The following is a 24551-nucleotide window of genomic DNA, read 5'->3' as shown; positions in this document are numbered from 1 at the left end:
CAAACTATTGGTGATCATTCTAAATGAGGAATGCAATGTGTAGTTATGCTTTTGTTAATAAAGACAATATAACCAATAAACTATATTAGTTATATTATAAACTCATCTATGCCGGCAATGCTTCGACTCTGGCATAAAAACAAAAGGTATGGACCCAAATCTACCCATATCGGATCAGGACAATGTGGGTCGGGAAACCAAAGAACAAAATGAAACTAATACGCCTGTCATACTACTGCTTATCTGACTTTCATTTCAATTGCGTAGAAAGACTTGATACCACCTTACTATGAATTTGACAATATCGTACATAATTTGATACTCAGCTAAAACCAACTTCCATGAGCCCATAAGCTGAAAACCACTTGTGCACCACTCCTACAGAACTGATGCAAATTCCCTTAAAATGTTGTGAAAAGGTGACATCACTGAATCTCTTGCTGTGCCAACACTGATTGAGACACACTCACCTCACCATACTGGATGCTTGAAGCTGAAGTAAAACTGACAACTTCCTATGCTTTCTGATTAAATCACCCAGTTATTATCAGACCATTGGGGGACACTTGAAAAATGTACTTTGTAGTTTCAGATGGACAGTTTAGTTTTAAATGAGATAGTGTTTTGCTGAAAGTAATACCATCTTGACACAACAATGAATTCCATACACATGCACTATTCCAAACAGACAAAGATCAAAAGTGACACATATACTTTTAACATTTTGGACTTGAGGTTCCAAAAAGCCCAGTCCATTTTCTCACATGTAGAGCCATGTGCAGTAATATGCCTACATAAAAGAAAAGCTATAAATTACCATGATTTCACAAGAATTTTAATAAATAACTCAATCTAAGCTAGAAATGACTGACAAAAAGAAATTAAAGACAAAAAAAAACAAAAAAACATTGCCATTCATACATTCTGTTTTCTAACTCTGACTCAAGGTTACTGTGGAAACCACACTGTGACTGTCCTTTTTGGTCACAAAGTAGGAGCCTCTCATATGTCTACTGTCTACTGTGAGGCAAAGAGGAATCCAGGAAGCTCTTTTTTTTTAAATGAAACCCCTTTTTATTTGTGTTCTGAGAGACAAACACAGCAGAGGAAGTACTGTTCAATTTGATTATACGAAAAGGTCACTCCCGTCCTGGGAACCTGATTTAAGGTTCAGTGTCCTCACACAGTGCTATGATGTCAGTTGTGTTTAGTAAAACAGAACAGTCATAAAAGCACTAATTATATTTGGGTTGACTGATGCAAAGGAATATTTCTTTTTGAAAATATAACTCAAAGCATATTTACTGACTTTTCAGAAGGTGACAATTATTTAGTAAATTTATACAAGTGTACACACACACCTGATGGATTTTTAAGAACAAATGAATTATTATCGGCTGGATTTATGTTTTCCTAGGCAACCTTTGAATGATAATTTAGCAAACAACTGTCTGACAATTCAAGGTTCTGTTTGGTTTGCTGTTTTCCTGCAAAGTACAGAAGATGCCCTGCCACATACTAAAGATCAGGAACTCTTCCTGATCAAACCTCCACAAGCAGGAAAATCCAATTACATGACAATGTCAAAATTATTATAAACGCTGGAAAGAATTTTAATAGTATTATTAAAGGCACATCATGTATCATTTTAGTGACAAGTGCACTTAAAAACATGTAGATAAATAGTTTAGAAAAAAAGGATGTAAATAAGGGGTCTTAAAAAAATTAAATAGCTATAAAAACAAACGATAAAGGTCTCGTTATCTTTGAATTGGTAGAAAAGGTCTGAAAAACTACTCCTTGATTGTCCTTGACTAACATTCCTGTCAATCCGAGGACACAGCCTCGAGTGTCTTAATTAACAGTGAACCGCAAGGTTTAAAAAGCAAAAGCCTCAAGTCTCAATATAAAAGGGAGTACCAACAAAAGGCTGAATTAGCAGCTACAGGGCTTTTTTCAGCACTCACATAAAGGTCACTGTGGATTTAGTGTCTCACTTCTTACCAGTCAATTATTTATGGGATGAACACACAGGTTGCTCAAGCAGCTGTGGTAAACCATTCGCACACCACTAAAAAAACACGAGAGAAAAAGACAAATCGCTGCCAGGCTTTGAGCAAAAACCACAGTAATTTAAAATCGTTCAAGTGAATTCCTATTTCAATCCCTTAAGGTTTGGTTTAAAACAGAAATAGCTGATTTAGTCACTGTATAAGAAAACACCAGTGTTTAATAATATATTTTTTTTCCTATGGATTTAAGCTAATACAGTTTTCTTTTTCTAAATTTATTTTTACCACAATACACATTTTTACTTACATTGCTTTGTTTTATTTGTAAAATTTTACTATTTATCGATTAGCAATATATGGTATAGAACTTGACTCCAGATGGCAAGGCAACAGCCAGGATTAGTAGCAGAATGTTTCACATGTTTTCTTCATAAAACCACAATTAAGCACTAGAATGTGTCAGTATGAGATTCTGACGGTAAGAGAAAACCAAAAATGCAGTAGTTTCATCAGATCATGGTACTGCCAATTAAATTGCTTTTAAAAACAGCTTAGCAACAGTATTTTCAAAAGAGGAATCACCTTTTCAAAAGAGGAATCACCTTTATAAGTGTGATGTTTGCTGATTGTTTTGTTTCCATGCTGAAAATGTTCATGATTCTAGGAAATACAAATCTTTTCAAATGGACAAATTTGCCTTTTATGTACATATGAGAAACATATTAGCCTTCATTTAGCCAGCTGACTGGTAGTGTGCGGCAATAGGTGGAGAAGGGATGGTACTGTGCTTCTTCTGTGATACATAAGACTGGCAAAAACACAGGTCCGTAAGGCACTTTATTTAACATTAGTTTATTAGCGTAAAAACAGCATTTTGAACAGTAAAAATTGTGTTGCATATTTTTATTTTTTTTTTTACAGTTTTAAAAGGATTGCATTTTGACAGCTTTGTATATTTCATGATAGTGGTAACTGTTTATCACCTTCCACTCAGTGAAACAGAGGTCTGTTCTGTGTGTCTATATCTGCACAGAAGCGCTGTTCAAGCTGCTAAATACAATTTTTCTTTCAGTATCTTTGTCCATCTGTTACATTTGCTGCTTAAAGTATGGTTCTTCCGTAACTTTAAATCTTCCAAAATACAATGAATGATTTTTCCTTACAATAAAAACTTAAATTATGTGAAGTTGTGTCTTTTTTTGTGTAGGATCTTGGTGCAGGTAGCGATTAAGTCAAGGTTACAGATACAACAGAGACAAGCAGATGAATTAAAGGGCAGCCTAATACATTCTGTTGCTTCCAGTTGTAACTTTCCTTGTTTGTATTGGGACTGTGAATAAAGTTTTACTCTGGGTGGGCTGAACTTTGCTGCACTGAATAATGTTTTATTAAGAGAAACTCCTGTGAAATATATGGCTGCCAGCACTTCAACCTTTCTTATGAGAAAAGATTTTATTTTGAAAACTGTGCTTGCTTGAGAAAAGAGTTGGGAATACACATATTTAAAAAACGTCTTACTATATGTTTGTAGTTGGCCTTAGCTACTTTATGAACCGACATTTCATATATTATTCAAAACGCTTGTGAGAATGAGATCAGGAATACAAAAAAAATTGTTGAACTTAATGTTTTCATGTTGGAGGAAAAGAAAGACAATAAAAAGCAACATGGCTATGTGTGAAAATGCAGGAAAAAACAACTAAACATGAGAATACAGGAAGAGAGGAACTGACAAAAGAGGACGAGCTATTTCTTGACCCCTCAATGCACAGAGTTTGCTCTCTTGTCAGACCGAATAATGCTGGACTGTTTGCTGAAAGCAACAGTGTGAGGCCGTAGAATATAAAAAACCCCATCCCGGTCCCACAGAGTCATGAGCACCATACTAATAAAGCTGGGAATTTGGTGAGTCTGTTCTCAAGGTTGGCCTTCACTGGAGTCATTTGAACAAACATGTTTCAGCCGCATTTCACAGTCGTTACTTACAAATCCCCAACATGCGGAAGGGCTTTTGCCTGAAAGGAAAATGCTCCTTGCAAGAATAAAATGGTAATTCTTAAATAGGTGTTGGATGTCCTTTGTCCTTTGTTTACAGCTGGCGAAAAGGAGACATCCAGCTGAACAGCAAAAACCTGCATGTTAAAGATAAGAATGCTCTTCTGCATTCATGAAAAGAGGAATGAAATTTTCTAAGCATTTACTGTTGTTATTGTCCCTTGCTTGTAATCTTAGACGGATGATTAGTCTGTGCAGCAGAACAAAAACCCTTGGATGTAAATTTCCACCGGCGAGTTAAAAGCACATCTAGGGATGCTTGGAACATATTATGCCATAGATTGTTTTTTTTTCAGCCACTGCATGCAAATTATTGTTAGTATGGCACTGAGATGTTGAACAAACAATTTTGTTTTTCACATGGAAAAACAGTCACATTATTGTTTCATGGGCTAATCTGAACATCACAAGCTAATTTAATATGCAATAAAACCTGGTTCACAACAAGACTGCTAAAAAATGCAAAACAGCTCAACAAGCACAGCAGTTCAGATGCCTGTATGGTAATGTCATTTATTTTTCAATCTATTATGGAATGCCTTAATCGAAATGAGTCTTTAAGGTACAAAGAATGCCCTTTAAAATATTTTTTCATTTGTAGTGCATAATTTAATCATAAACTAGGGTTGAAACCTTTCAAAGCAAGTACAAAACATTAATGAGCCTAAAGTGAGTTTTTATTTGGTTTTAAAAGCCAATAATTATTTTAAAAGCATAGTTTTCTGGACAACAAAACACCTTTTTAGTCAAAATCAGGAAGGCACTATACAATAAAACATGCATGAAGGATGGGAATTTGAGTAGTTCAGTTCCTTGCAATTGTTAATTTGTCTACCTAACGATTATGCTTGTTGGCTCCAATAACATGAGACGTATTTGCATGATGCCATATTGTACAAGTTCTGGTCTAAGATATATCCAAGACGGCGTCACAGCAGAAGAAGTCCAAAGTATCGCTACATTTCACAAATAACATACGATACCACGACCAATTGCAATACTTTCAAAGGAGGAAACATCTCCAACATGCTCAAGTGTTTGACTACACAGCGTTAAATTAATTTGAACAAATATAAAGTGTTTGATACGTTGCTTAATAACAATTGTGACCCTCAAAAAGGAGCTTCTCTCTCACAGCAACTCCTGCCGTAAATATCTAAAGCAACATTAAACTTCTCCAGGTCCTGTTTACTACATTAATGTTAGTGATTTCTGTCACGTCATATAAACCTTCAGTTGATGAGGACTGTCAGAGGGAGGCTGGTTCAGAGGCTGGCTCACACACTTGTTTGCTAAACCTTTCATCAAGGCAGGGTAAAATGACACGGTTAAAAATAAATAATACAAACCATCTGAGAGGCTGTTTTTCACAGCTGGAGATACTTTAATATTTCAAATTCTTCCTGAAACAACAGACATACCAATTGTAAGAACTGTCCATGCAGCCAGACCCATTTGTATTTTTATTTTATTTCCTCACTCATTGAGAATCAATTCGAGAATCAATCAGAAATCAAATTAATAAGTGAGATCTACAATGGAATCAGTATTGCCAAATTCTTTTCAACTCCCATTCCAGCATAAATATTTTTTTGACATTACATCTGGAAAAATATTAAAACCTGTCACTTGATGGCAGAAGTAATATTATAGATTACTTTTTAAAGAAAAACAATTTCAATAGTAGTACACTGAATACCTGTTTGAGCTAAGCAAAGGGCAGAATTCTCCTCAGCCATCAAAAATATACCTGATTTAGAAACATGTGTTGCCCCAGGATTATGAAACAACTGGAATGTTAGATGTAAGAGAAGCAACAAGACAAAGCTGATGGAAGAGGACATGACACAGTTTATGTCCCCCCTAGGACAGATAGCTCAGACCACAAGGTGACAACAGTTGTTTGTGACCATAAAATATATCAGGAAAGAAAATCCTCTATTTTATTCCAGTGTAGCTGTAGCAGTGTTGTCTTTGACTGAGGATTTTGTCAGACAATTAAAGCTTTTCCTTCAGCTTGAACATTCATAGCATTGGGTTAAAGTGACTTTTTAGGGCTTTTTTTGTTGATGTAAAAAAAAAATATATATATACACATTAAAATACTTATTCAGTTAGAGATCTGACAGTGTCCTCAAAATGTTTTGTGAATAATGAGAATAACCCTAGAAATGCATGTTTTCCTTTGAGTGCATTACCCATATGCCACTATTTGCTTGAATCTGGAATGTAATTATTTTATCTTTGTGTGTGTGAATTAAGCAAGCAGGTGTTGAATGTCTGCTCCTCAGAGGGCCTTGGAAGCAGCAAAAGCTGCTAACAGATTTGAGAAATTAGCTTAAAAGTGGAAATGGCCAGATAATGTGGGAGACGAAGTGAAAATATTGGAATCAAAGATGAAATAGGATGCCGCAGAATAGCAATAGAGTAATAATGAAAAAAAATGAAAGATAGAGGGAGAGAGGGAGAGGAGGAGATAGCGCTTTTGTTTCTTTAAGCACAAGCCCCAATGGAGTTCATCAATTATGGGGTAGTTTTATTGTAATATTCAGCCTGTATCTGTACATGCTGAAATACACCTGTTTGCACCTTGCAGAATAGAGGATTATTTTTACAACTCAACATCCAGATCACTGATACCTCTGAGGAATAGTTGCTTAGCACTTTTGGGCCTAATTTCTTTCTGAGAGCTAGAAGAAGATGAACTAGACGAGAGTATAAAATAGCACACGACAACAGACTGGTTATGTTAAAAAAAGCAAGACTTGCACAGTACCTGTATTATTATCTTAGATAAAGTATTCTTATGGATTTGTTTGGAGAAACCAAAAAACGAACAGCCACAGGAATAAACTTAGCAGAAGTGGTCAGAACTGGAGCACAGACTTTATCGTCTGGAGTGCTGCCAAAAGTTAGAGTTTTTAGTGTTTAGAATTCTTGTCATAAGCAATCATTCACTAGCTGGGTTACTTGCATGCCCACAAAGTTCCCCACAGTGTTTCAAAAGCCTTTGTAAGGAGCCGGTTGGTTTAGTCTCCAATCCACTGCACTCAGACAACAACTCTTCTGATTTCCTCCTTGTCATTTTTTGGATTGCATAAATCTCCACTTTATGGATTCAAAATTAAGCTGAGCCCATGCTTTGATATAACCACTTTTCTCTTGAGTGACCTTTGTGGTGCGCATCGATGCCAGAGTTTGGTATTCCAAGTTTTGGCAGTGCTCCTGGCTGCCTGATGTTTGCTTCTTTTCCTTCATACCTTTTTGCCTTCTTTGGATATAGAAAATTAATACAATTGTGGGATCTAAGTCAAAATGTTATATGTTAAATTCCATTTAAATTAACATTTTTAATTACTGCTTTTATCATATGGATTTTTTTCAGAATGCCTGACAGGCACACAAATCCCCAATTTCAAAATAAAATTGACCAGTAATAACCTTCAAAGCATTTAGTGGTAACTATTATGCATAAGCCAATTATTTGGGGATTTAAAGAATGATTGGAGCACAGTATGAGACTGCCCAGTTGTCTAGACCTGCACCCTCTGGTTCTTTTTTTCCATCTTCCTATTTGCTTGCTAATATGTAACTCTTCACTCCCAGTTCAGCTGCTGGAAAACTAAGATAAGCCCCTGCTTGGTCTAGTTAATTTCTGTCAGCAAGACCTTTCTGTTTTCTTCATGGAGGAAGGGTTCGTTCAAACTCTGCACAGTTTTCATGTTTTTAGATTTAGGTTTAGCTTGTCTTAAAGTTTCTCTATTACCCATCTGTGACAAAGACAGAAAAGATTAGGGACATTCAACAATGCGAAACTTCAACTGCCTACAGACAAGAACAAATGTACTGGATGTTTTGGAAATATTTTTATAATTATATATGGCACAGTGAAGAGGTGCTCAGTATTATCCCCTAATCAGATTTCTATATAACCACTTCACACATAAAACAAATGTCAAAATACAACAAAGTTAACCTAAGTAAAAACATCTGATGTTTTCATTTGCAAATGGAAAAAAAGCTTCCAAAACCAATAAGTGGCAAGTAAAAAAAAAAAAAAAAAAAAACAATTGATCAAACACGGTTTTTGATTCAATTTCATTAGTTTTATTCTTCTGACAACAGTAACAACATTTTTGTAACAAATCATACTGACAGTGCTGTAAAAATATTTTGTCCCATTTCAGAATATTTTTCTTATTGATTTTTTGTCACATTTTAAATCACTTAGCAATTTTACTACCTACAATCAGACGTGAGGCGGCTTTTACTCTCCATAGTCCAAGTGATTTTCTGTAAAAAATGAAACTATATATTCTGCATTCCATAAGAAGTCCTGGAATAGAATGTCCAGCCATTAGTTTTTGACCTTAAATAAAATTTGATTTATACTGTAGGAAAGTGATCTGAAGCACATTGGTATGTCTACCTGTGAAATGTAAAATAAATTTAAAAAAAATAATAAAAAAAAAACACACACACAAAGATTTAGTGACCTAGTCTAAATCTGGACTTAAATTTTGTTGTTGCATGATCCTAATGTTGGAGACTCATTTTCTGTGGCTTACTTAAAACAATTCTGCAATAATATGCCAGCATTCCGGATGGAAAACTTGCCAGTGATAACGTTTGATGTCGACTGTTGTGGCCAAGGTTGGCACAATCAATTATGCTTTCGGGGTAATTGCTTGTTCTCAAAGGTTGGTGTGAATAGCTTTCTTACTTTTAATAAACAAAATCGCCATTCAAAAACTGTTTTTTAGTTTAACTCTGGTTATTTTTGTCTGATGTTACAATTTGTGTGATAAGAACAAGCTAAAGCTGAAGAAATTTGAATACAGCACTGCACACAGTCATCTAAACTGACAAAGAAACATATCATCTTGAAAAATTGGTAATTTGATAATTCTCCTTTTATAAACTGCAACTGAACACTAGAAGAGATCACTGATTTCATTCCTCACCTTTTGAGGCAGAAATGTGAAGATTTAAGATTCTCCTACACATTCCAGCATGCATCTTACTTTACACCTAATCATGTCAATTGTGAGCTCTATTCAAATGCAGATGAAGCCACTACTGCTCTACTACATTTCACTACTTGTCAACATAGGTGGTGTTTGGGGAGTGAACTGCACATCAGCACATTCATGTCATCACTTCAGGCGACAGGAAGCAACTCGACGCCTTGCTCTCACCAACAGCAGCACCAACAAAGCACTTCTATCTTTCAACTGCTTGGTTTCTTCCCCCTTCCCATTTCTCGACAAGCTGATACCTTATATCCTGTCAGTCAGACCACACTTATGGAAAGCATGTGGTGGAGAGCAGAAGCTTGAACCACAATGAAAACCTTCTAAAGGTTTCATCAGCATTTCCTATGAGATTGGCTTTTCAAAGATAATGTCATATTCTCGACATTATCTATGTCTAGATTACACATTCTCCTTGGATTAGAAAATGAACAATACTTAAAAGGTTTCCGTCAGGTTACTCAATATTCACAATTCACCCCAATGTTACACTTATTTGGCATACTGACTGAAAAAAATAATTACAGCTCTGTTTTTCACATTGCTGTAAACAAGAGAGAAAATGACAAGAAATCAGCGACAAAACAGTTTTATATCAACCGCAGTTGTAGCCAAGAAATTTGATGAACGATTGTAGATCTCTTGATTAAAGAATCAGGCAGCTGGTCTCACAATGGACCCGGGATGGATCCTTTCATTGTGCCACTGTGAATCTGCATAATAAGTGCACATAAAAGAAGTGTACCATGCACGGAGTTCAAATAGCTAAACCAAGCCTCATCTGAAGAGAGCTGGGACATTACAGACCAGCTGTCAGGGGCTTAATATGCAGCAATGCTGAGAAGTGAAGCTCTTGCCCACTGCTGGGATTTGGGGGCCAAAAAACACATTATCCAGAGTGATTTAGCAAAACCAACAAAAGCCTTACAAATGAGAAAAAAGGAGATGTCACTGCAGCAGCTTTAGTATTAATGACCCCCACTCTATCAAAACTATCTTATAAAGCTGTTTTAAATATGTCAAAAACTGCTCCCCCTGTGTGAGGCTGACATTTTAATTTAGATTCTATTTTGATGTACACAGCACTTAATTGTGATGAGTTTCTTTTTGTTTCAGATGCTGATGTCATTTGTATTTTCTTACATGCATTTGTCAGCCTTTCCAGTTTTGAGAACTGGGACAATCCATAAAGAAGCTGTCAAAATCCGACACTGGCCTAAGCTAAGGAGCATTTGACTCCTGAGACAACCTCAGTTCTGCTAAACTGATATCCTAAGGCAGTCATGACGACACATATTATCTTTTCACAGAACAAGTCTGAGCCTGGGATTCTGATGCTTTTGGGAATTCGTCTTTGCTTTGTTAACCTTGGCTCTACACTTGCTGATGGCACATTAAGGTAAAGGGAACCTTTTAATCATCCACGGTTACCTTTTATTTTTCTCAAGGTAAAATGAGAGTAAAACACAAATTCTCAAGGACATTGAATCAATGACAAAGTTATCAACATTTTTTTTTTCTTTTTAGTTCTTATTGGTTCACACACTTGTTGAAAAATTAGACATGGGTCAGCTAAATGGAAAAAGTCTTAGTTTCATAGCAAACTCAAATTATGCTGTTGGGAAATTTGTCCAGTTCCAGAAAAACACTGACAGTCGTGGTGTGGAAACTACAGGACCACCACCAAACATTTCTTTCTGAAGCTACTACTGGAAAACTCCAAGTGGCATGTTGATAGAGGCCTTTTGTATAGATTTTTGCTTATCTGTTTCTACAACAAAACGCAAAAAGGAAATCAATTTATTCCATTGTTTTAACAGCAATAGGAGTAATTGTTGTTTTTCTGTTTCAACTACAATTAATTAAATAATTTAATTCTTTTTAAAAAATTCTGCATATTTTGATGCCGTAAAACCCTGGTATGGGCTCATCCAAATCACATGTTAGGGAATAAACTTTAAATATATTGCAGTATGCTCTACTATAGCTATAGCAGAGACTGGTATGGAAAAATTACAAAGACAAAAGAGCAAAAAAATGACCCAAATTACTAACCAAATTAAAAAGATTAGCCTAAATCCTCACTCTGATTTGTGTATGTGTGTGCGTGTGTGTGTGTGTGTTTTTATTCCCAACATGAAGCAGCTGTTTCCCAGGAAAAGCTCAGCAATCACATGTCAGGTTTCTAATCACAAAATGTGAAAAACAAACACAAAACAAGCACAGGCAGAAGCTGAAAAATAACTTTATGCCCTCCAAATCTCCTTAAAAGACGGCAACATGACCGGCTATGTAATTTTCTAAATTTTACAGCATGCCTTATGCATATGATTCATACCATACAGGTTCCAAGGACAGAGAAATGTAACAGTCCACACGAAAAGTATAGCCCAGACAGTTTCATTAATAATAGGAGAGAAGCACAGAAAAAATCTGCAGAGTCATCACCTAAGCTGTGATGGGAATAATATAGTATACTAACCTCGCAACTGCATGTGAGTGCATGTTCTATCTTACTTCTGTTGTACGCTAGCACGCTATGGGGAGTAAGATAATCCCTCCAAACCTAGAGTTAAACAGGATGAGGGACAAGAGAGATGGAGTGTGTGCTCTGTGTCACAGGCGATTACACGCTGGTAACGTGGAAGATGTTGACAACCGACATATCAGATGTGACTGGAGGCCTGAAATGGCTCAGAGGATTTATCAGCTGAAAGGACTCGGTGACTTCAGCTTACCTTATTTCATGGAGCAGAAACAACTAGCAAAACTTATTTTTTTAAGCTTGCAGAAGTGCATTAAAGATAAAGACACTTCACTACATTAAAACAATCTCTATTTTGTAATTATTCACAATAATTTCTGAATTGTTCATTTGTTGATTTGACTCTCTACTGAATTATTTTTCGTCAAATTCCTTTCAAACTTCTTTTAAGATCTGAGCTCTTAATGATCTATTTCAGTCTCCAGGTTCCCCAGGAAAAGGAAAAACAACATAGAAGAAAGTCTGGAATGAAAAACAAAGACCACAGCAGTTGTGTCTGTCATTAGGAACATCTGTAATGTTGACTGACTGGCTGGAAGCAGACAGGGATCCAACTCAACAAACAACTACCTGGGAATGCCAGGGCTTGTGTGTGTTCAGGTAAGCTCACCTGAATGCACTTGAATCTCCAGGAGACAAGGAGAGTGCTGGAGTCCACCGAAACACATCAATTAACTGATTTAAAACGACAAGAGCAGTCCCACTCCTTGTGAACACACACATATATATATAAACACAAACAGCCATATACCAATTTGGTTTCAAACAAAACACTTTTCAAGTAATTATGGAGATTTTTGCTTTAAAGCTGTGTTTGTGCCTTTGCTTTGCAGGTGTTAAGTTACTTCAAAGCACTAGTCTAAGCCTTGTCTTCCTTCTTTGGAAAAAAAGAACTTTAAAGGCATCTGAGATAGCTTTAAGAAGAAAAAAAAACCTCTCAGTAATGTGGATAAATATGCTATTTATTGCTATAGATTGTGTACTTCCACACAAAATAAATATCCTATTTTACATCCAGATATTGTGGAAAATATTAAGGTTTAATCACACTTTGTAGCTCATTGGAGGTGAAAGAGACATCTGAAGCTTTTATGCGGTGAAGACAAATTGATAAAACATTGCAATTAAATTCTAAATTGGGTCCTTAACACAACATGCAAGTCTAAAAAAAAGTGTATAAAGCCGGAGATTAATTGCCGCAGAGAGGAAGCCCGGCCCCTGGCAGTTCAATTACAAAACAAAGTCACAGTAAGTCAATGGCAAGTAAGCTAATAGAGAAAATTTAATATCACTTTCAACAAAGTACAGTAACATTGTGGGCTGCAGTCCAATTAATCTAAGTACATAAAAGAAGTATAATAAATGGGTTGTCACTATCTATTTACACAGTGCTTCATTTTAGATCGATAACAATTGTTTTGCTTTTATGATATTGATGTAAACACATCCAAAAAGGAGAATACATATGCATTTGCCATAATATTTACAGACACAGTCACAGAAGGCAACCTTTCATTCCAGAGTTTTATGTGTCTGGACATGAGAAAATGGATATGTAATGCATTTGTTTGAGAGGGTGGCTATCATAAGTAACATATAAGAGGTAAACTTACTGGTCATTGATTTTTTTTTTTTAAATATATCAACTCACTTCTGGCTTATTAATTAAAGCATCTGCTAGGTCTCAAATCTTGCTTGTCACAGTGGCATCCGCCTCTGACTCAATATAAATATATGTTGGAGACACATTGATTCACCATCTTGTGTTCTAGATGTATGTGCTGAGTCTGGAAATATTTCAAGCTCCAAAATAAATCTGGCTAAAAGTGACATTTTCATGCTGGAAATCCAGATTCAGAATAATTAAACATCCCCTATAGAATGAAAACATTTATTAAATGGTGGGTTTTTCAGATCCTTAAATATACATAAAATATGTTTTGGAAAGGGTTAGTTTCATCAATTATATTTAAACATTGCCTTCTTTCAGACAAATCTAGTCAGAAATATGAATGAATAATATTCATACTTATAAATTAATTTGTACATGTTTCAGAAAAGTGATCAGATTTTAAATGTAGTCCAATGGGCCAAAATGAGGCTGATCACTCATACTCAAATGTCACACTTCAAATCGACGCGTTGCCTGGAACTACTTCTATTTCCCATTTCCTCAAACAAATGGCATAAATATAACTGCACTACAGCATGCTGGAAAAATAGTATAACACTCTTTCTTGATTTATGTCTGTTCTCATCCCCATTCAGTCTAAACTATTCTCATTAAATATGACTGAAAAGTGAAAATAGGTATGATTTATTTGAGTTTCACAATCAAGAGCAGACAGTGACTGGAATATCTAAAATTACTTTAGTCAGTTGTCAAAATGAACAACAAATGGTTGATAGAAACTATTTCACACATACAGAACAGCACAGAAATAAACAGCAACCAATAAAGTTGAGGTCTCAACATAAATGGCTGATAAAGACACACAGAAAACAATTACTTCAACATATTGCTGCTATAGGTGGTGCAATTAAAAGATGCAATTAATTCTTACTTTAAAATGTTTTCTAATTGGTGTGATCTTTGTTGAATAAATCCTGACAGCATAGATCTATAGGTTTTGTTTTTACAGAAGCCTGTACACTAAATCATTTTTATGATATCCTGATACCAAAAAGACCAGATGTCAGAAAGGGTGCACTTGCTTTTTTGTAATGACAGTATTTACATGACAATGGCATGTGCAAAGGAGGTAGCACACATTTTGAAATACTGGCAATCAGCAGCAAAAACACTTTGTCTACATGCCCTTCAAGTAGTAAACACACGGATACTACACATCTGTTGGCACAAACTCCTGAAATTACCATAAGCAGCTGCACCATCAAAAGCAACTATTTACTGAGGGGGTAAAAAACATTGCAAAGTTTTAGTGGCTAAATGAGGTTGAAGTGAGAAGGAGAATGTATTCTGTTGTTTAACATGACACGGTGCAGCTGTGTGCTGGAGAACACCATTCAGCTCCTCCACAACACGGCTGTTCAAAGAGCTGCAAGCGCCGTCTGGGGAATCAGGGCTGCCACCAGCGCAGCTCAAATCTCATTGAAAAAATGTTCACTGACTGCCTCACCAGCTGCAGTGCAGTACATGACAAGTCCTTTTGGATGGGCAACTTAGAAATGTTTAAAGGCAGAAAAACTTTAAAGCGCAATTCAAATGCCACAGAATGATAATTATGGTCAGTGTCGAAAAAGCTTTTAATTGATGCGGAAGAGAACATGCTGTTTAGAATCACCTTTTTAAAATGTAAAAGCGACATAAAAATTATTGTGATATCTGAGAAAGTGAATCTAATTATCAGCTCTGGAAAACAAACTACTGGTATGGGATTTGGGTATGTCATTAAAAGAGTGACAGAGAGGTAGAAAACCAGCAGAGATCCCTGACAAATTGCTCAGGTGTGATAATAACAGTGGGACTCACGGAGCTTCACCAACATAGAAGTTTCTCCTTTGCTCAAAACTAGCAAGCCGCTCAGGTGAAAATCTGCAATTCAGAACCAGCTTCTACTTTTAAGTCATCACTCATAAGTACCCCATCCACCTGTTACCACTGATTTAAACCGAAGCAACAGATTTGCCTTAAAAAAAAATGGCAAAATGAGAATATAAATATGAAGGCCGGGGAGATACTTGTGGGAAAAGAGGGCCCCTATTAGAGCGGCTCTTTGTGCTCACTCATCACAGCTGAAGGGTAGAGAAAAGGACACACTGCAAGGCACACTGCTTCTGCTAATCGGCAACACCGACATCATTGCCTCAAGCTATTCACTGAGCCTGCACCTGATTACAAATCTTCGTTAGAGGGAAGGTCTTCGCTAATTGCTTTACTAATTAGTCATTTGCTAAATGAATAATTACTTGCTGAAAAATAACCAGTAATTATAGGTTGCAACCATAAGGTAGTACTAGCTACTGGGTAATTTGCAGTAAAACTAACACAAATGCTTAAATTAAATGGTAATAAGCAAGAAGGCAAGAAATTACAACAGAGTCAAAATCTATTTTACAATGTAAACAGAATAGCTTTCCCTCTGAATCAGAGAGAAAATATTGTCCTGTATATAACTCTGCCTTACATGCTGTGATCTAAGTGTACATATAGGCTTTCCTACATGTAGAAAATATTCTCATGCTTCAATTTGAGACAAATCCAATATCAGCATGAGAAGGTTTCTTATCAAACTTTTCAAATATCCTATTGACAGAAAGCAAACTTACCATTATCCTCAATGGAGAAATGGAAAATGTCATTTGTTGCATTGTCACCATGCTTCAGAATGTAGCATATGCTCATGTCATCGATTTCAGCTGAAAAAGAAAGAATTTGCATAAGCAGAACAACAAAAACTGCCATGGCTTGAATGGTGAGAAGGAGAAAAATATGTTCAGATTTTTCTCCCACCCCCCCGACGTGTTTCTTAAATACAATTTTTGACTGCTACGTTCTAACGCAGGCTCAGGCCGTGTGATAAAATATGCATGCTGAAAGTCTTGGAAAATATGCATATTAGGCAAAGCTGCCTGCTAAAAATGCTTCACATTTATCCAGTATCCTAAATGACATAGAGTGATACACCATCATTCTAATATGTGCAGTCATGATTGCATATTGTTAAACAGAATCCTTCATAATCATTGATATGGTAATTTGTAAAGTTTAACCTTTCATGCCTTCAGTTATTTATGTCAAAAAGTTTTCAAATGAATGAAATGGTGCATTAGAAAATGTTACTAGTGGTGCATAGCTTGTGTCTATTTACACTTGTGAAAACTGCTGAAATATTAATTACCTGGGGATACCCTTTGCACAGTGGCTCCATAAATCTAAGCAGAAATAACATGGACACTGACACAGCAGATGTGCTGCTCCACCTATGTTTACCATTAACCAAGGCATCCCCCTGACCTGTTTGAAATATAACTTTGGCACAGCCTTGTGTTGTTTACAAAACTAGTGATTTCCTTTGAGCCAGTCTCCCTTCAATGTGTTTGCAGTTCATATTATTTACCACCATATCTATATTTCCCTTGGTTTTTCTTTGCAAATAGTTTTCCAGTAATGTACAAATCTCCACCAGCTCTTTCCAAAAGTGAACCCACTAGGCACTGCTTGAAAAAATACACTCCTCTGGAGATCTATTAAGCCTGGGGCCCTGAAAACAGACTTTTTTCTATTTACAAAAAGAAGCTTTGGGTGAAATATTAAACCCTTTCTCAGGAAATGTTGCTTTCATAATGACAAATGGGGAGGAGGTTTAACATAGCAGGGAAATATAAAGAGGTTTAAGATTAGCATCAAACATCTTTGAGAATTACAAAGTCTTCAGAAAGAGTATGTGAAAGATGACACAAATGTTGCAAGAACAGTAGAAACATTAAAAGCAGCTCTCTTACCTTGTGTGAATTTGGAGACAGTTGCATTTCCTCTGCCAAGGTTGATCAGGTAACCGTGTTCTGGGGCAACAGTTATCCTAAAAGTCACAGAATCCTGAATGCTGTCTCTGTCCTCTGCTTTGAGGGATTTACTTGTGATCACAAACCCCAAGAGATCTCTCTCCATCACCCTCAATGTCTGGGCACCTTTGTTAACTATGATGTGAGGCACCCCATTATCCACAGCAAGGACAGTAATCTTCATCACTTGGGGTTTCCTGGTCTCAAAAACCGTGTCGGGGAAGACATAAAAGTCTGTGTGGGTTCCATCAGTGACGGTGAAGGAGAAACTGTCCTCTGCGCTCTCTGTGCCATCATGTTTGTAGCTGATCATGTTCTCATTTAGGTCTTGCTTTGTGAAAGAGGTCACAGGTTGACTGTTGTTGAAGAGCAGGCGACCATGAACAGGAATTTGTGTAACTGTGAATCTCAACAGGCGGTCAACAGTGTCTCTGTCTTCAACTGTTATTTCAAAAGGTGTGATGAGTTTATTTTCTCCTTCAGTCACCACCAGGCCATGTACCGTAACCACAGGCTTCTTGTTGTCCACGTCAGTGATGGAGATGCGAAAAGTGCGGAACACGGGGTTGTAGCCATCAGTCACTTCAAACTCAAAGCTATCCATTTTCACCTCGTCATCAGCTGTGTGAATGTAGTAGATTTTGCTACCAGCCAGCTGGAGCTGAGTAAAGGATGAGATTGGCATCCCAGGTGTGTCTGTGCATTCCAGGTGTCCTCTCACAGGAGCACGGGTGATTGTGAAAACCAAGTGTTCATCTGGACTGTTCAGGTCACTTGTACTAAGAAGATCAGTTGTCAAGGTAACTCGGCCTCCCTCTTTAAGGGACACTCCTTTATTGATTACATCAGGGAAAACTATGTCGATCCCACCTATTGTTACATAGAAGTATCTGTCAATTAAAGGGTTGATTCCATCTGTCACATCAAACTTAATGAGGTCTCGGATTCCCTCTTGCCCATTGTGGAAGTACAAAATCAATCCCTGATCTACTTCATTTTGTGTAAAATTCATCCCAACTGAGATATTTTGCAATTCACCAGTTGGCAATGTTCTTTGCAAATATCCCTGGCCAGGCCCATACCTGATAATATACACAAGCGTACTATCCTCTGAGTCCAGATCAGTGGCTTTTAAAACATTATTGTTAATTACTTTAACGTCACCTATCTCAATTTCTAGGCCATCATTAATAGCCATCCTCGGGGTTTCGTCATCCACAGGAATAACCATCACTATCACTGTTTTCTCTACACTAAATTTTCCATCTGTGAGGACAATTTCAAAGCTATCTTCTGTTGTCTCTGTGTCGTCATGCTCATACACAATACTAGAGCCATCCCTGATCTGTTCTAAGGTGAAGTTTGACACAGGGAGAGTTCCAGTGGTGAGCTGATTAAGAATAAATCCATGTCTGGGGGGTTTGGCGATGAAAAATGTGAGCCGATCAGACGGGAGGTCTGCATCAGCACCGTTCAGTATGGGAGTGTCAATAACTATGTTCATGCCCTCCATAACTACAAATTCTCTCATGTAAATCTCTGGCTTTTCATCATTAGCGGGGATTATGGAGATGGGAAAAAAGTGCCTTTCAGAGAAATTGATGCCATCAGAACATCTGAAGGTAAACCTGTCCTCCACTGGCTCAACTCCTTTGTGAATGCTTTGAACATAGTAAATGTGATTCTGTCTTATGTCTTTGATGGTGAAAGCACTAATGGCTGTCCCAGACCTGGATTTCTCTGAGCCTGGTGCTGGAGAGATGTTTTCCACATACCCTGAAGTTGGTTGAACAATAATTGTACAAAGAAGGTCATCATTAGGGGTGTCTACGTCATCAGCGCTTATATGAAGAATCTGAATTACATTTTTTTCTCCCTCAGTAACAGTAAACTGTGGCCCAACAAAGACTTCAGGAGCCTGACTGTCCAGGGGAAGAATAGTTACATGAACTCTGACACCCGTAATTTTATTTCCTCCTATAGTCCACTCATCAGACATATCAGTCAGAGTGAGATTGAAAAAGTCCTCCTTTGTGTTTAAGCCAATCTCTCCGCTTGTATGAGCATAGACCACAAAGCCGTTAATGATATCAGCTTGAGTAAACGTGCTCGATGGAACTCCTTTCACTAGGATTTCACCAAATGACGGTTTGTCTTCAACGATGAAGGTCAAACGGAGGTCGTCTGTGTCCTCATCTCTTCCCTGAATTACATTGCTTGTGATTTCTGTTGCTTCATTTTCTAGAACATCTATGTAGGAGCCTATTGTCCCCGCTGGCAGATTGATTATTGGAGTCTCATCATCAATTGGCTTCACTGTAATTTTTATAGAAATTGGAACAACATGCACCCCATCACTGACGTCTATTTTTATCAAGTCTACTGTTGATTCATCTCCATTGTTGATGTATGAGATCATTCCATTTCCAATATTCTCAAGGTTGAAGGTATCCCCTTTTGTCATGTGAGTGAATATGAACTGGATCTGACCATGAAGAGGAGGTTGTGTAATAGTGAATGTTATCTTGCTGCTGTCTGTATCTGTGTCTGTGGTGTCCAACTCGCCTCTGGTGAGGATATGTCTGCCACGTTCCAGCACAGTAAACCCGGTGTTTGTTATTTCAGGTGGCTTGTTGTCCACAGGCTTTAAGAGTATTGTGAAAACTCCCTCCACACTATTTCTAGAGACATCTTCCACAGTGTATCTGAACTGTAGAACATGAGTGGTAATTCCAAGCTCAACATCAGGTGGTTTGTAGGCTATTTTGTGATGATTAATTTGTGCCTGTGTGAACGTTGTGACTTCAGTGTTTGGGGTTTCAGTCAATACCAGGGCTCCTAGTACAACAGGGTTGTTCTCGTCTGTGTCTGTAGGTGGTTGGATAATGGTGTATTTTAAATCTCGATCCTCTGAATCAAGGTCAGTGTAGCGGAGGAATTTTTTCCGGAAGTGCGTCAGTTGGTACTCCTGAACAGTCATTTGTAAGGTTGTACTCGGGTAAAGTTCAGGCGGGAGGTCATCAACAGGAATTATTTTGATTATGAATGTGCTCTTACCTGACTTATTTGGGGGATCATTGTCATCTTGTACTCTAAACACAAATTGATCCATGACTGTGCTCGTGCTGTGAGGCCCTGTGTGCTTGTAAAACAGTTTTCCATCGATAATGTCCTGCTGCAGCCACTCAGTCACTACTTTCTCATACATTTCATCCTCTGAATTAAACTTCCAGGTAGATGGGTCCTTTGGGGCCTCAGACTGACGCAGCAACACCTGCCCCACTGTTGGAGAGGGAAGCTCTAATACAAACTTTATTGTAGAATCTTCTGAGTCAATATCTGCAGCACTGAGCATTGATGAGAAAATCTGCATAACTTGATTTTTGAACAAAATCAAACCAGTGTTGGCATTGATAATAGGTGCCTCATCGTCTGTAGGCACAACAGTGATGGGAAACAAAAACTCCACTTCATTTGTGCCATCGGTCATCCTGAAGATAATGTTATCGCTGTATGTATCACTACCGTCATGCTGATAAATGACTACTCCAGCGTCAAGGTCAGCTGGGGTGAAAAATTTTCTCCTGGAGCCCAGAACAGTTAACTCTCCATGCCTCAAGCCATCAATTACACTAATTCTTACTTTGTCTAAATTGTCCTCATCACTGATTTCTAGATTGTGTGAACTAGACAACGGCCTGGACTGGCCTTCATACAGTAGCTGACCAGTGTTCCTTGTAACCACAGGGGCCAGCGTGTTCATCGGCTTGACAACAATCATGAATTCAAATGTGTCTGACACAGCCCCTTCTGTGTCCACAACTTCAAGCTCAACCTGGAAAATCCTCTCAGTGTCTGAATCCACAGCAGGAGGCTTATAAGCAATTTTCAATTCTTTGAGGTCTCCCTGGTAAAATGAGGTTATGGGTAAATTCCTGTCATCTGTGCTGACTATGTAACCCTCTTCAAAGGAGAGAGGGGAAGTGATGTTGAAAATTAATTCGTCAGGATTAGACTCCACATCCTCAGCAGCCAGCATGTCTACGGTTATTGCTGTCATTACAAACTGGTCGACTTCCATCATCATCATGGCAACAAAGCTGGGCTTAGGGGGCGTGTTGTCCTCTCCATCTTTTATTCGCACCAGAATCTGGAAGAATTCCTGCTTAAGCACATTTCCTTCTTTATCATATAATTCCACCAGCATGGGGATGTAATCTCTGTTTGGGGACTTTGAAGTAAAAGTATGCTGATAGCGGATGTTCATCCTAATGAATTCATCACAATCTACCATTGTTCCGAGGCTCTCCTCATCCACAAGTTTCCCATAGCGGGGAATCACGTTGCCGCTGGTGAGCGAAGCTATTTTGCATTGCTGTGCGCTTCTGTCAAAGGTGAACTCCAAAATGCCTCTATCGATAGGATTACTGGTGCCCAGCAGTGAGTTAACAGTGAGGGGCATGTTTTTCGTCAGCACCTCCAGCTGTGTGAAGATCACCTCCACCTCCATCATGAAAGGTATAATCATTGTATCCGTTTGGGTGTCGTACCTGAGCTGCAACCTCACTCTGTCCCTCGGGGGACTCCGGGAGCCAAAGTGTGAATACCTCACGTCGTTAGGGCCAAATTCACACGGAAACTTTTTCGGAGACAGGTGTCCCGGTCTTTGAGACAGCGGGTCGTTGTCCAACACTGTGATGCTGCATCTGTCGCCGGGCTGAACTTGGACCACCAAATCGTTAATGGGATCAATGAAAACTGATCTCCCAAACGGCACGCGGATCCCATTATTGGCAACCAGTATCGTATCTTCCGAGAGCTCCGGCCTCAAGGCGTATGATAATCCATAGCTGTCAAAACCAGTCGCCGCGGCATCACCTGTCAGAACCAGTGCCAGCAGAAGCAAAGCGGCGCCAGTCCCGTGCAGATGCGAAGGAATAATCCAAGCCATTTGGGGAGTAAGAGCTGCAGAGTCGAAAACTTTGTGCCTGCACTCCTGTGAGCGTCGGTCAAAGTTATAGGCGGATGAAAACGGAGCTGGGAAATATCACGCACCTGAGCCGAGCGCGAAGCTGCACCATTCTCTCCCAGCAGCTGTGCACTGTTCCGCGAAACTTCATACTCCTGCTTTGCCGGAGTAAAAGAGAAGTCACGCCCTCCTCTCCACCCATTGGCCAGTGTCTCCCCTGGAATGCGCTTGTCGGGTGATAAATGGACGGCTGTTGTGTCATTCTGGACAGAAAGAGTGATGAGGGGAGGTTAGACCTCTGAGGTTTACTAAGCAAAACTCTTAATGAGCAGGATTAAATTTGCGTGAGAAGTGGATTTATTGGTTAAAGTATGTGTGCAAGTTCAAGGAAGGTGTGTTTTTAACACAGCCTGCGCATGTTTTATAAGTAAAAAAGGAACTATGCCTTAGTCAAGGACACCCAGCTATTCCTACAACGCGACAAACAATAAAGAAAAGCAACCATAAACAGGTTTGTATAGATGTACAATCTGGATTCTCACCCGCACCAAAGTGGATCTTTGTCGCCCCCTCCTGGAATGAAGAGGAGGGGCGTAAATAGCGCCTTGTTCATACTGGAGTTGTTCATACTTGTTATTCATAGAGTTGTTCATACTACTTGAACTTTTTCTCATGTTGCCACTTCCACTGACCTAAATACCCCTACTGGGGAAGTATTTGATAGACTAACATAAAGTGGTACATAATTGTGAAGTAGAAATAAAAGAATACATGGTTTGAAAATATACAGTAAAACTTGTGAAAAGTGTGTAGCGCATAATGTCCATATGATGCAATTTTTACTTCAGTTACAGCTGCATTTCTTGAGGAACTAGCTTTGCACATCTAAAGGCTAGTATTCTTCTTTTCAAATTGAATAAAGAACAGTTATGAACCTGCTGCTTGATGCTGACATTAGTATGACTTCTTGTGGAGATAGTGGGTTTAGCTCAGGATGTATATAGTAATACTACACATTGTTCCCGTACAGTTCATGAATTTATTAAGTAAAAATATATTTATAGCTCAAGGCACCATGATCTTCATCAGAAAAAAAGTGTTCTCCTAATTGTGCGTAACAGCCAGGTTGGGTGTTTCACCCTGCCCACGCCCTGCTCTAAACGGATCTAAGTTCTACTGTGTCGTTTTGGAGTCATGCATCAATGTTGTCCCATTTCCCCTCTGTCCTCTAGGTGTCTGACATCTTGACAAGCAGAGCATTTTCGTCTTGACAAGCTCAGTCATGATCCGGCTTCTTTTTTTTTCCCCCCTTCCTCCCACGCTGATTAGAGGAACACCCACACAGATACTTGGTAAATAGCAAAGCAGGTCAAATCCCACAATTTGGTGAATAGAACATTTGATGAGGAACAAAGGAACATAGAAAACATAGAAATAACAGAGGAGATTGAAACATGCCTATCCTAGAGACTTGCAGCAGAGAGATGGAGCCATGCTGAATTTTAAATCCCTTCTTGGATTTTTATGCCGCTATTACATGCAATTATCATGTCAACAGAAAAAAAATTCTGGTTTTGATGGGAACCACAAGCCTCATTATTAGTGTACAAACACACACACATACCAGTGTTTTCTTGTAAATAGACAACTCTAAAGTTTTACATTGCAAGCAAGAATTTAGTTTCAGCTGTGCTTAGATAATTTTCATTCCTTCCACAAACATGTAGGGGCAGCTATTGTGTCTGCACCATCCCATATTTATGCATTAATGACAGACAAAACATCTCACAGCTGCCATGTGTTGAAATTGGCACAATGTAGACGCCATAACAAACCTTACACTTCTGATGCACTGGACACTGTTGACAGGGTCCAATTATAAATAAGGCCAAGCAAACTGCGCAGCAAAGCCCTTGGGCCTTGACAGCATCTAGTTACAAGAGAAAATGAAAAAGAAGATGAGGAGAATTTTCTGACAGCAGTGATTGCATAGAGGGAATTGGATCATACCCAATTTTCCAAGCTTATTTTTCAAGCAAGGGGGAGTTTGATGATATTCTGTCATAGTACATTTATATCAAATTTATTGTAAATGACCAGTCCTTGCAAGAAGATAGAAGTGTCAGTCTATAAAGAACTGAAGCTTGTAATTGCACACCTGAGGTGCAGAAGATTTATCCTTCAGCAGTTACATATGGTGCAGGTGGGGCTGAGGTTGTAATATTGCAGTTCAGCAAACCATCTTACATCATTTATATCAACAACAAAAAATTATGTTGGTTGCCCGATTTCATTTATACAGTTCTACTGAATGTTAATGACACAAGCCTGTATTTCTTGGCACCATATAGCATTCACACACCTGCTCAGTGTTTGCATGTGATGACACAAATAAAGCCTGAGTAATTTAT

General features: G+C 38.2%; 1 protein-coding gene across 3 annotated transcripts in view; it reads right to left on the bottom strand.

Moving 5' to 3' along the window:
- Positions 1–22264, bottom strand: part of frem2b (FRAS1 related extracellular matrix 2b) — a 59713-nt gene extending 37449 nt beyond the window's left edge. For all 3 annotated transcript variants that reach the window (XR_008605851.1, XM_055028182.1, XM_055028184.1), the window contains exons 1-2: positions 17112–22264; positions 15936–16025 (exon numbers count right to left, since the gene is read on the bottom strand). Coding sequence is in view for 2 of the 3 variants with exons in the window: in XM_055028182.1 (XP_054884157.1) it covers positions 15936–16025; positions 17112–22122 (5101 nt within the window). In the remaining variant the exon portion in view is untranslated. The remainder of the gene's footprint in view (positions 1–15935; positions 16026–17111) is intronic.
- Positions 22265–24551: the final 2287 nt, after the last annotated feature.

Source organism: Poeciliopsis prolifica, unplaced genomic scaffold (assembly GCF_027474105.1).
Source record: "Poeciliopsis prolifica strain line A6 unplaced genomic scaffold, Auburn_PproV2 SCAFFOLD004, whole genome shotgun sequence".
NCBI lineage: Eukaryota > Metazoa > Chordata > Actinopteri > Cyprinodontiformes > Poeciliidae > Poeciliopsis > Poeciliopsis prolifica.
The sequence above is the reverse complement of the archived record's forward strand: the minus strand, read 5'-3'. Positions and strand labels throughout refer to the sequence as shown.